The following is a 14,523-nucleotide window of genomic DNA, read 5'->3' as shown; positions in this document are numbered from 1 at the left end:
AGAAAGTCGAGAAGAATATTTTAATGAAAGAAGATATTTTTCTTAATTTAACAACTTTATACAAGATTCTAATTGAAAATTTTGTAGATTATTTTTGATTAGAGCCTTACAAGGAAGCTTTTATATTAGAGTTTTGTATATCCTGTAGTCTGGCTAAAAATAAACTACTTGAAGTTATCGATAAAAGCAGCGATTGTCATTACAACAAGAATTGCATGCAGCGTGGACAAGAAATTAAAACATAGTTTGAAAAGGCTGATAAATATTATTAATTTTGTGTCATAAAAAGCCAGCAAAAAGCTGCAACTAAACGAGATGTTAATGATGAAGAAAAATGGTAAAAGATGAAAGAGGAGGAAGAGGAGGAGGAGGAAGAGGAGGGACGTTACTTTGTAGATTATGTAGAATCCAACACATAATAAAAGTATATTAAGCACATAATTTATCGAAGCTGCTGCAACCGAATCTCTGTCATTATCTTGATTGGAATTCTGGCTTGAATAATTGATAACATCTTCACTATTCTCGCTACAAAACTTATTAAAATTATGAAATTTAATATAATCTAATACGAAATTTATATAATTAAATAGCTTACCCGCATCATTCTATTAGATTTTAAACAATGAAATAATTATTTCGTGTCGTTTATTATTGTGCCATACTCGAAGGAAATTATAAATATAAATCATTAGAAATATTCGAAATTATCGTCTCGAACGAAAACATCTTAATTAAATGATGACGTCAGATGTGAGATAATTACGGGAAGTTGTTCACGTGATGCGGAAACATCGCATGTGTTTTACTAAAAACCTGTCATTGTGGACAGGTGCTCGGGAGCGTGATGAAGGAAAAGTGTAAGGAGGCAACTTCTAGATTTTTAACAGCTAATTATTCCTTCGAATCGGTATTTAACGCTTTAACCAAAAGAAAAAACATAGGTTAGTGTTATAATTATATTATTCTAAACACTGTTTTATGTAATATACAAAAGGGTGATGTTTATGGAGTGTTGATATTAATGGCACCCATTAAAGTAAAGGTGCGAAATTAGTCGTTGAATAAAATATCCAAACAAAAGACGACGATTATGATGATGATTTTAACGTGTGAAAAATATTTTACTGGTTCTTTGTTTAAAAAAAAATGGTCGTTATAAGCGTAGGGGTGGTCAGAATGTGTTGTTCACTCGACCTGAAATCCGTAATGAACACTTCTAATAAGATTGGATAGAAGCTTTTTGATCGATAAATGGAGTAAAATTATTTTTTAATGGATTTTTTATAAAGAAAAACTTATTTTTTAAGTTCTCTTCCCTTTTTTTTATTAATATTTTACTGATTTTTTTTCGTAGAAGTAGGCTAAGACTAGAAATCTTAGTTTGATATGTTTTTTTTATAATTTATTACATTATTAAACCTTATTTTTGACATTTTAAAATAATTTATTATTCGTATTTTAGTATAAATTTTTCTACTAGACATTTAAAGAGTCGTACATTAGTATATTTCACTTCTCACATCAAATTTTACAGAGATTTGACTCCAACTTCTATGCATTTTTAGTACATTTTTATCATTTAAATACTTATAAAACATATATATTTCGATGTATTACATATTTATCTATGCATAAATTATGTTTGTACACACTTTTACCTTCATATATATGAAATTTTCCTCCGTATACATTCTACAATGATCGTTTAAAGCTTAAAATGAACGAAAAGTAGAGCAAGAAACAAAGGATAAAAATCTAATTACTCAATTATAAACTTTTGAAAAATTATCTATTGTTCGATAATAATTTTGTAATTGTAAATTGAAAGAATCTGTATCATATTTAGGGCATGAAGAGCCTTTAAAGATCAAAATAAATCTTTATTCAATCATCATCCAACGAGCATCTCGCCTACTTGAATTATATTCTATTATTTAAATTTATTCTCACGTCAGTTCCTATTATTAATCATCTTAAAATATTGATTTAACTTTAACAGAAAATTATATTTTAAACATTACAAAATGGAGAGGCGCTAACAGGATCTAACAAACTAAAATGGCTCCCCAAAAAAAAAGAAGATGAAGAAGAAGAAGAGGGGGAAGAAATAAATGTTTATCATCTGGAAAGATAAATATTTATCGAGATTTAGTTGATTTAAATTTTTCCTCGTAACACTAGTTTATTGGATGAATCAGGAGAAACAGAATTTAGTTAGAAGAAATGTGAATTCCAGGCACAAACAACTTTGGATGTTCACAAAAGTTCCAAGTTTCCTTGGTCTTTTATGGATATAATGTTTATTATGGTTACACTTAAACATCTGGACACTTTTCTCCCTTCTTTCCATTAACCTTATTTTTAGTTTTCGAATAACTTTATCATATTTTTCGCTTATAGTTAACTCGCTTAATAGTTTCCATGCCAAGTCCACCCTCCACAGCATCCCATTCTACATCACTTACTCTATCAAACTATACACTTTAAATATGTCATTTCCATTTTAAAAATAATGTTTCGACCTTGTACGAGACCGAACGAGCGATTTTCTTTTACTAAATTACATGGTATTATCTTGTAGACATCAAATACAGAGCGATTTGTTACGTCAAATTAATCGTTGTCTATGTTACATAATGGAGTGCGCTTTATCCGAAAGGATATGTTTAAAAGTGACATTACTTCATCAGTCTTGAAAAATCTATAAAAAAAAACAAGGAGGGAGGGAAAGGAGAAGGTTTCATCGAAGAGATTGCCTCTCTTTACAATGACGTCTCGACAAAAATCCAAAAATAGTAACTAAGCAGGTTAGGGGTCGAGACTCGACTCAATCAACTCTTTCTACTATTTTGACCCGTCTAATGTAAACGGAGATTCATTTGCACTTTGACTGGACTAGTATGGATGTACTTTGCAACTTGCGAAGAAAAGCTAGAAAACTTTCATTACCTGTTCTACTCAATTTAGGTAATTCTTTAAACTGTATTACTCCTGTTTTTTTTTTCATTTTCGTGTGTGTGTGTGTTTTCCTTTCTTGAAATGTAATTATATTTAGGTTTGAAGGTTATGCTTTATCAGATTTAACTGTAATTTTCTTTTATTCTGTTTTTTTTTTTACATAATACTATGGTTTTTAGATGTTAAGAGGATTTTAAAATGGACTTTTAGAGAATAAAATTCATTTTTAATGCAGTTTTAATGAATAAAATGGATTTTTAGAAGAGTTTTAGGAAACAAAATAAATTTTTAGAGGAGTTTTAAAGAGTAAAATGAGTTTTTAGAGAAGTTTTAAAGAGTAAAATGAGTTTTTTTAGGACTTTTAAAGAGTAAATGAGTTTTTAGAAGAGTTTTAGAGAGAAAAAAATAAAATTTTAGAAGAGTTTTAGAGAATAAAATAACTTAGATTATTAGAAGAGGTAGTATAAATATAAAGTTAAGATTTTTAGAAGGATCTTTAAATATAAATGAGATTTTAAATGGTTTTCAAACCCAGTTTTAGATGATAGTGAGCAATTAGAAGGACTTTTGGAAGGATTTTTAGAGAAATTCTTTAGATAGTAAGGAATTAGAATAGTAATAGAATTTTGGAAGGTATTTTTAGAGGAGTTTTTTGATAGTAATAAGAGTTTAGAAGATGTTTTTTTTTTAAGATAATAACAAGACTTTTAGAAGGATTTTTACATAATAGTGGTTCAATATGAAACTAATTTAAATAAATTTTATAACTTAGGGTGTGGTTGGTATATTAAAACCATTCTGTATGATATTATTCCTGGTAATCCCTACTTAATGTCATTGATCTGTTCAGATGTTACTTTAAAAAAATATAAAAAATGGTGAACATAAAGAGAAAAAATTTAGTTTTATTTATCAACTTTTCATATCTTAATTAATTAAACTTATTAATATAAATAAATACCAGCTTCTTCTTCGTATCAATTCAAAGTTGTTAATCAAGTCAGAGCAGTCATTTTAAATGAAAAAATGAGAAATAAAATACTAAACTGTAAAAATTAAGTAGTTAAAGTTGTTTGATAATTAATAAAGAAGCCATTCTTTGTAATTTAAAGTCATTGATCTATTATGAATGGATATAAAAGGATAAAGTATATGTATTTACATATGATAAATGATAAAATAATTGCTAAATAAGAGATAAATATATTTAAATGGTTGAATAATTACATTCATTATAAATATATTAATTACTCTGATGTTTGATATCTGAAGGTTTAGATAAATTAATGACATGTAAAAGAATTAACAAAGGTAAAGATTTTAATAGTTAAATAATTAAATTAAGAAGGGTTAATTACATAATTAAAAAAGAAATATCAAAGAATTTTCTTAATTTTAATAATTTATATTCTTAATACTGATTCAACAAAATCAGTATTAGACTATGAATAAAATAGTAATAAAATAAGCAAAAAGTAAGAGAAAACAAAGGCAAATAAACATATTATATTGACCAATTTTAATAGTTAAATAATTCTGTTGTTATATAGAAAAATGGAAATTTGATAACAATACATCTGTTATTAATTATTCAAAAGAATTGCATGTAAAATAGCATCTATAACCTAATGTAGGTCAGGTTTGTAATTATTAATTCTGACTTATGTGACGTGCAAATATATATAAAGGTAAATTAACAATTGAAATGAATAATTGAATGGAAGTTATAGCTAAGTAAGGTCAACGAACACTTAAACAGTGCTTAGTTATCACGCAAATACTTAGGAAAAAAACACTTTCTCCAATACAATTCCTTCATTTAATCATCATTGTTTTGCTAGAATAAGTAGAAAAAAGTCTGAAATAATACAAAAACTGCAGAACTTTTTATGATAAAAACACTAGAAAATTAAAAATATATCAATTAAAAGGTCTACAACATTTGTATCATTTCTTTTTTTTTCAATAAAAGACAGTACAGTAAAATATTTAAAGTATATCAATTGATACAACATCTGCTTAAATAATACAGATCTGCAGCATTTTTTATGGGAAAAAACTCCTAAAAATTGTAAAAAGTATCAATTAATACAGCTTCTTCAGCACTTTTAATGGAATAAACCATAGAAAATTTTAAAAAATGTCAATTAATACAGCATCTGCAGCATTTTTTATGGGAAAAAACTCCTAAAAATGTAAAAAATGTCAATCAATACCTGCTTCTTCAGCACTTTTAATGGAATAAACCATAGAAAATTTTAAAAAATGTCAATTAATACATTATAAGCAGCATTTTTTAATGATAAAAAAACCACAAGAAAATTTAAAAATATCAATCATCTCTTTCTATATAAAAATTAAAGTTATTTTTAAACTTTTCTAGAATAATTTTTACAATATTCTCTAGAGTAAATAACATTCTCTTTGTTTCATTTATAATTAGTTCAGGGTGTGGTCTAGAATACATAATTTTCTGTAATCTTAAGCTACCATTTACTATATTATACTTTAATGTGTTGTTAGGAGACATGCAATGTCAAAGCTATATAGATACAGTTTACATGAAAAAAATATATTAAAAAAAATAATAATTTATACACGTTACATTAATTTCAATAAATAACGCCTGATGTCTTATACAAGTTTAATAACATGATTTATATGTACTTTTATACATTGTACAAATTTATATAAACGACTGTACGATTTACTTCAATTTTCTCTCCACAGATGGCACCACGCAAAAATCAAGTTGGAGCCATTCATTTTTTAAACAGGTAAGAATTATTTTTAAGTCAAATTTATTGTTCGTATGTCGAATGGGATATAAAACGGGAGGAATATAAAATAAGAAAAGAGAGAAAAAACGAGAATCAAGCATCGAGGTCGTTGTACTGCGTGGACATCAATCGTGATTGACCACGTGCCTAGGTATATCGATCAATTGATAACAATGCCGATTTAATTATTCATTTTTTTGTGTGTGTGTGTGTGTTTTAAAGATAATGGTTTTGATTTCGAGGGGCGTCTTACTTAGATTTTGGTGGAATGTTTTTATATAAATGATCAGCGTTAAAATCATCGAGACACTTCGACCGTTCGGACGTGTGTGTTTTAATACCTGGCGGCATCCAGCCAGTTAGGTACGTGCTACCTCGACGTAGTTGTGACGTGTCTGAACGACAGATGTTCACTTCCATCTGCCCCATATGCGTTTTCAGACCGTGTTCTGTTAGTTTCTATATACTTACTTATCCAGGTGAGTGTTTAGTTAAAGAATTCTTTTATTATTCTTCTAAAACATAATTTTTTGCACACACACAAACACCTAAAAGTTATATAGCTATGTATTAAACAATAATATTTAAAGATGAAATTTTTTTAAAAGTGTTTATCGCTTTCCTTTATGATTAATCAAATCATAAAGGAATCAATCGGGGGGGGGAATCGATGAATTTATTAAAGACGCGAGTCAATTACTTAGGGAAAAATCTGTAGGTGTCCAGACAGGTCCGTGACCTTTGCTTTGTCCTGCTGAGATAAATTGATCGTGACGTCATCGAGTAGACGATCGCCCATGTGACAAATAAGTAACCTTAAAAGGTGACACACCCTATGTTTTTTTTAGAGTTCGAAACTCGAAGTTCGAACTTGAAATGACTTTTTTAAGTTATAACGAACGTGGGATTTAGCAAAAGGGGGGAATAACTCTATATTCCATTCAGGTTTTCGAGTGACTCGATTCACCAGCCGTGACCTTAACGGACAAGTAAGTCAGTAAATTAAGCTGTGTTATAAGAGTAGGAAACAATGGAGTGCATAGTACAAAAGTCCAACATGGAGTAGGGTTGGAGTTAGTTTATAACTTGATTAACTCATTAAAAACGTTGTTTTAATCATCGTTAAAGCTTTGACAAGGTATTTGCATGAAAATTTTAACGTTTTATAACCTTTCATATACGTTATATTTCGTGTTTCGTGGTTATAATATATATAGAACGGAGAGATTCAGCCTTAGCTATTATAGAGATTAGAGTTAATAATGTTTGCTTAAAACCAATAGCGTAAAGTTCATTATATAATGAGATTATTAAAATGAACTTTGAGTGTGTAAAAGTGTCGGTTCGGATAAATTCATCCCGCTGTTCAATTGTTTACTTGTTAGTTACGAAACTTTATTAGATAACAGTTTTGCTTTTAATGAACAAAATTAAAAAAATTGAAAATATACTTGTCTTTGGAAGGATATATATTATAATTTTGCTGTTAAATCTTATTAAATCCCCCTAAAAAAATAACATAATACGAAGGAATATAACGCGAATTGCCTACGTGAACTTCGTTATGTCCTAGTTACATTAATAAACAGATCGTTAATTTTTAAAATTAAATCAAGGTTAATGAACAGAATTTCTACTTATAAAATATTATAATTTTTTAAAATATATTAAGGGCATTTAAGTTTTTTATCGGAGCAAAAAACAAGTGGAAGAATTTAGCTCTTATGTAAAGCTCTCTCTCCATTAATTTTATGTCTATAGGACGTTCAGTGTAGTAGCGAAAAAAAACGGTTGATTAGTAAATATTCTACTCGTTAAAGCCGTAGAAAACTCGGTATAGCGATAACGTGACGTTATATAGCTTTATGTTAGTTCACTTACCTCAACAGTTTCCGATTATTTGTTTTCAACTCATACAGAATTCATGAAGTGTTGATCGTTAGTAGAAACACTCTGTTACAAAGATAAAAATTTCGTTTAGGTTAATTGAATTTTTATCTGTTATTTTAGCTTGAGATTTTTATTTTGGCAAGCGGATACGTATCCAAATTAACGAAGGACCTAGTAAATTATCCGTTACACGTCGTACTAAAACGATAAAACCGTATATACACTATAAACAAAAACAGCGTTATTTTAAAGTCTATTAAGATAAAGAAGTTACAATATTTACAAAAGTATCAGTCATTTCTGCTAAAGTTTTTCCATTTAAAAGACCACTTACGGTGATGAAAGTAATTTTATTAAGTTATTATCATTTAAAACTTTCACTAAGATACTTCAAATAAAGAAATCTTCAACTTCTCTGTATCGAAATTGAATTATATTTTATAGAAAGAAAGTACTGTCTGATTATTCTAAGTAATTCCAATTAATTTTTCTTAGTAAACAATAAATTATAAATAGTTTTGATTATGAAAATTCCTTTAATTTATCCGTATTTAATCAATGAATAAAAATAGAAACATTTTGTAATTGTGAATATTCAAATAAACAAAAAGAAAAGATTCGTTTAAAAGTACAATTTCCGTTACATGGAAGTAAATTAAGTAAAATTAGCATATCTCCGCCTTCGTCTGCTCTTTCAACCAATCAATTTCTATCTTTGTTGAAATGTATTTAACTTTCTATCTTATAAAAATCGCAGAGGACTTCTTATGTTGATAATAATATCTTTTTCTCTTCCGCTAAGTTCAAATGATACTGCGTTTAATTAGAGGTTCTGCATTAAAAAATTCCCGTTGTTTAATTGTCTTAACACGATTTAGAGATTGTTTAAGCATTTATATTCAACATTTACTATTGAATTTTTTCATCTTTGATCTTTAATACAAACGCTTATTATGTTTGCAAAACAATGCACAATGATCAGAGATAAGATGATTTCTATATGAGGAAATTTAACAATTCATAATGAAAGAATTTTATTTTAATTATACGCTGCGTAAGAGTAGTAATTATCTCAAGAATTACATTAAACGATAACAATGATTAAACCTTTCGATACCTCACTTATAAGTCTATTAATCTCGTGTACTGTACGTGTGCTCTTAAAGGAAGGCATTACCATTCTCATGAAGGCATTTTCATGCCTAGAATTTTAAATCATATTTCTAGAAACAATTCTCTATTACAATTTTTATTCCTTTGCCAAATCTAAGAGCGAGTTACGGGGGAAAAATTTAAAAAAATGCTTAGAAGTAGAAGTAGTTTAATCAAAATGTAAATTAAAAAATACTTTTTTTACTTATTTTTTTAAAGATTTAATACGAATTTTTCTATTGTTATTAATGCAGCTGGCGATTCTTTAACAGTTTTTCTCGGAATTGTAAACGAGAAAAACCATATTTAGTTGGCAGAGAGAGAGGAGGGGGGAAAAAGGATAATTAAGGATTAACAGTAAGTTAAATACCATTTAAAAAATTACGATTATAATTAAAAATTGATAGAAAGATTAAAACGGTAGAGTAAAATGCCATTTATTATCATTTTTCGTCTGACATTATCACTTCTTTGCATCGTTCTTTCTACTTACGGTTGCTTTAAGGAAGACATTTTATTTTTATAATAAAAAATCGAATATAATGCTAGTTGCAATTTACAAATCCGCAAGATATTTATTTGGTAAAGGAAAAAAGACAGTTTCATTTTCACTCTATATCCAATTTTCCAATTCTCTTAGCATTTTACGAATGCATCTGTCGATTCTCATGTCCGGAAATGGGTCTTTATGGGAAACGTAACACAAGCAAAGGAGGTAAATGCTCATCGTTTCCATTTTTTCATCATATATTTTACATTACTATAAGCAATTACGCCGATGTAGACGTCGAATTAAAATTATAATTAGAATGGCATCGTACTGTACATCATCCCATTCGACTTTACAACTTAACTGGAAAAGTTTAATCTCCGTAACACCTGTAATTTGTTGAGTTATAATTAAAATTAATGGAAGAAATTAAGTAATAAGTGCGATGTTTATCATTTGTATCGATTGGTTATCGGTTAAATTATCACGGAAAGTATCAATTTTTAGCATCAACCGCCATCTTACAGAATGATCAAAGTAAGATTAAAAGCTAACAGCAGTCTTTTCTGATATAACCGTGTGTAAATCGAACCTTAATGTCTTCCCATAGATTGTAGTCAACGACTAGTAATCTTCACTTGGACTGTCAGTGCCGACAACGAGCCCGAAACTGTCATCTGTCACTTAAACTTATGTCTTCGGATGCCCTACATTGGGATATACTGGATATCCCAACCCCATTACTTTTATTATTATTAAAATATAAAAATTTAAAACTCTCCACATCATCTTTTGATATCGGAGAAGAAATAAGTCTAATTAAGTATTGTTTTACTAAAGGAAATGTCATTGTAGACGACGATCGATAAAAATACTACAATTTTAATGTATATCTTTCGATTCGAGGATTGGATTTCAAAGGGGGGAAGACGACGACGACGGAGATTATGACGTAAAAATCAAGTTTTAATTTAAATAGTTAGTGACGTTAGATGCATCAAGACGATATGTAAGATGACGTGACCGAAGACAATGTGCCAACCATCAACTGCCAGATGATTGAAAGATAGTTGGGTGAGTGCATGCTTTACTGCGCAACTCGCTCTCTGTACAGGAAAGTACTAGACTACAAGACGGAAGTTTGCAGGAAATCGTCTGAGCTGCAACTTTTGCTTGGAATTATATTGCTGATAGCTTGATTTTTTTTTCTAACTTTACAGCGGATAAAGGTGAGTCACTTCTCCTTTCAACTTTTATATTGAAACTTTTAATCCACTTTCTAAACAACCGCAAATTTATAGAGAGTTTTTTTTCTTCTTCTTCTTCTTTTCTTTTCTAAATTTTTATTATTTAATTTATAAATTTAGAAACTTAAAGTAGAAACATAGGTTCTCAACTTTCTGAAGTGTTGACTTGTAGTTGTGATCTTTGGGGGTACGCGTACCACCGATTGAGAACTGTTGGTTTGGGTTGTGGTTTTAAAAGTGGGAGGTTATAAAAGCGTTGTAAACAATTTTTTTGGCTTTGGAAGTTTTATTAAAATGGTGAATAGAGTTTGATATGTTTCGCATCTTTTATAACAATCAATGTAGACAGGAAGCAATTTATTGCCTTTAGGGAAAACGGAGCAATTAGTAGAGAACGAGTACCACTCAAAAACCAAATACAATGTCAAAGTCAGTTTTAATATAACTTCTTTGTGTATTTTATTTGAATCGGTGACAATACAACGTTCTCTTTTGGAATTTTTCGGACGTTCTTTTCGTGTTTTACTGCCAAAGTCGATTAGTTCTTTGGAATTTTATCCAAAAAATAAATAGAAAAAAATAAGAGCTTAATAGTGGAAGAAGAAATTTTTGCTTGGTTTAATCATCGATTTATATGTAATATAAGCTGCCCGAACGGATAAAAATCCGTAGAAAATCAGTTAAATTAATTAATATCCCTATAGTTTCTATCGGCGAGAAGTTGCATACCTTTCAGATTTCACTAAAAATGTTGTATTTCAAAGTATGAATTCGCATGTAAATCCGTCGAAAACTATTTTTATCTCTTTCATTTATAAGAGAGAATTTGCACGAAATCATTAATCAAAGGTGTCCCAGTTAGAAACGATCGACGCCATTTCTTCCATTTAGGTCAATGGAAATGGTTGAAAAATTGGATAGAATTAATTTGAACAAGAAGGAAAGCGAGCGTGAAAACTATGTTTTCGGTTAATCCACGTCCAATATAAAAGCAAAATGGTATGGAGTGGCATCGATAAGATCGATAGATCTTGTAAAACGTTCTCAAATTACAATCTACATAGTTTGTTAATGATAAAATTACATAATATCTGACTGTCTCGCGTGATTTGTTCCAAAGCTTTTCTAGACTTTGTTTTACGACCCGACAGGGTCGTTGCACCTCAACGTCTCCAATCTCTACCATTTAGCAATATAAGCCGACAGATAGGCTTTTATGTATATCTAAAAGTAATAAAACAAGTCTCGACGACACAAACCATCACTGTTCCCGTCTTCTCTTAACAGATATCTCAGATGCTTATCATCCTCATCCCTCCGCATCCTCATCCGTCGCATTTTCTAACGTCACTTTCCGATAAAACTCGTAATTATTTCATCCCAAATCATATTTTAAATTATTTAAAATTTATTCCACTTCAATTTATTTTTAGAATTCAAAGTTATTAAGTTAAATATTAAAAAAAAATCGATCGACGTGATTTAATTTATTTTTCTTCGAATTATTATATATATATATATACATATATATTTTTTCTCTCTCTTCTATTTCGATCGTTAAGTATAAGGTGTGGCTGTTTTTCCACGAGAAAACAGTTTAAAAAATGAATTTTTTTTAATTAAAAAAGTTAAATTTCCTTTCTACAAATGAACTGATGAATATCTGCGAAAGATCCTGATCTATATCAATAATTACTACAGTGATATTGTTTTTAATTTTCAAAATATAACAATTTTCCTGTAGATATATTTAAAAAAAATACACATAAATATGGTTGAGTGATTATCGTGCAAGTACGAGGAATAAATAAACTAATAGCCGGTGCGGTGGCACAATTTCATACCGAAGGAAAAAAAAAACAATGTATAACCATTAACCAATGATTGCATCTCTTACACAATATAGATACTAGAAACAATGTAAAAAAAACAATTTATTAGTCAGAAAATAAAAATTCGAAACGTAAGAGCGAGCAAATTTTTTAAATGTTTACTCGAGCGTATTTTATAAGCCATATATTTTTTTCCCGAATTTCTCTTGCCATTTTGTGTATTTATTAATGTATAAAAATTAATTCTGTAAGTTCTTAAAATTCATTCGTTTACGATTCAGACGTATTAATTGCATTTTTTCACGTGTAAAAAAACACACGAGAGCATTGTTTTGATTTAAATTACTTCGTATAAATTTTAATAAAGGAAAAGACGTGGATGAATATCTTAATTAATTTTCAAAAATTACAACATTTTTCTATACAAAAATGTACAAAGGAAATCATTTTTTTTCCTTATTTTATTAACAAACTTTATATTCATTTTAGACAAATAAAAATTGTGTTTTAAATGACTTAAATTTTATAAATAAATTAATATTTTATTAAATGGGAAGTTGTTTATTATTGTTTTTACGAAACGAGGAAATTTTCCATGACGCAACTCTTATCGAATAATTTTCATTCGATTTTTAGACCTATAAAGGATAAGGCCACCCACTACTGAACTGATTCTTTAAAAGAAAAAGGGGATCAGTGACATAGTTCTGGTATAGTGCGCTTGCTCAGCCAGTCCCCATCTGTTTATAGATGGTAAAAGTGTCTATATATAGGAAACGATCGTCTTACACGCTTTTGTAGCAGTCGTCACATTTTATTTTATTTTATTTTTTTTTTTACGAAACTGTTTATGACGAGAGAGCGGAAACAAACTTGATTTTGTTTCCTTTTTTCTATTCGAAATCTTTATTCCTCTGTGATGTCATGCGCTTCGTTCCCGTTGCGCAGGTCAGTGTATAGTCGAACGACAGGTGTTTTTCCTGTTGACGGATGTTTTGAGCTCCGTGCGGCGGCAAACTAACCTTGGATTGCCGAGTGCTAACATTGTTTGGCCCACATCTGCCGTCTGACAGTGCCAATGGACGTGTATCACAGTTGTACAGTAGTGCCATGAGGGTTATGCTCAAGAGCAAGACGTTGAGGTTTCGTAATGTACCACCTCCTAACGCTCGTTATACGGTGAGTAACCTTAACTGAATTCATAAAAACAAAAAAAAACTTTTAATCTACTTAGCCTATATCGTTGCCGCCTACGCTAAACCCTTAAAAACCTAGTTTATTAAAAGTAGGATTCCAGGTTATTATTGTTACAACGCGTTAGAATTTCTATAAACGATTTTACTTGATGTGTTGGCCAGCTGTTTAAATAATCGCTGGGGGGTGATCCGACCTTGAAAGTTTAAAAAATACTTTATGCTGAGAAAGCAGTCGAAAGAAGGGAGATATCTAGAGATATCTTGGCACCGGATAGACGTTAACAACAATGAACTCGCTATGTTATAACCGTTATTTAAGAGAGCGAAGAAGAAATTTGTCTGCAGACATTTTTATTATCGTTAATGAAAGCGTGTGATGGAGTGTTTCTCTTCTCCAAACCGATCAAATTTTACTACTTTTAAACGTTTTAAAGTAGTAAATTACTTACTAAATTATTTATTTATTCGCATAATAATGATGATTATCTTATGGATCCGTTCTTTGATTCGCTTCCATGCATCCCTCGCTAATTGGGACAACCGTCCAGAAATGAATATCTCCCTCAGGCTTTCCATGAAAATGGAATAAAATTAAGCTTTCCGTACTAATTATTATTTCTATTATTATTTTCTAATTTAAAAAAAATATATATATAACAATTAAATATGCAAATTTCAAGAACACTTACTGTCTGTCTCGATAGCCTCTGGCTACTTACTTTTTTTTTAAATTTAATCTCCTTTTTTTTTGGCTGTCGAGCATTTACGAGTCTAGAATATTTTGGCGCCAACCCAGTTATCACGTGACTATCGGTAACGGAAACTTTAAGCCACGTGACAATGTCGACCTTGGGACCATCGTACTCGATTCTGTGACCCAATTTTCGTGTAGGTTCGCGGACCGGTTCTTACTTTATTATACTTTCTAAATATATGATTAAAAATGAACATTTTATGCTACATTCAGTGGCCTGT

General features: G+C 29.5%; 1 protein-coding gene across 1 annotated transcript in view; it reads left to right on the top strand.

Moving 5' to 3' along the window:
* The first annotated feature begins 726 nt into the window (after positions 1–726).
* The window catches only part of LOC111628101, a 104,480-nt gene continuing 90,683 nt past the window's right edge, over positions 727–14,523 (top strand). Inside the window, exons 1-3 of the mRNA XM_023371823.1 lie at positions 727–753; positions 833–944; positions 5,692–5,738. Coding sequence (XP_023227591.1) covers positions 739–753; positions 833–944; positions 5,692–5,738 — 174 coding nt within the window. The 5' untranslated portion in view covers positions 727–738. The remainder of the gene's footprint in view (positions 754–832; positions 945–5,691; positions 5,739–14,523) is intronic.

Source organism: Centruroides sculpturatus, unplaced genomic scaffold (assembly GCF_000671375.1).
Source record: "Centruroides sculpturatus isolate CEXI.00-Female unplaced genomic scaffold, Cexi_2.0 scaffold430, whole genome shotgun sequence".
NCBI classification, from domain to species: Eukaryota; Metazoa; Arthropoda; class Arachnida; order Scorpiones; family Buthidae; genus Centruroides; species Centruroides sculpturatus.
Note: the sequence above shows the minus strand (reverse complement) of the source record. Positions and strands in the feature narration are given on the sequence as shown.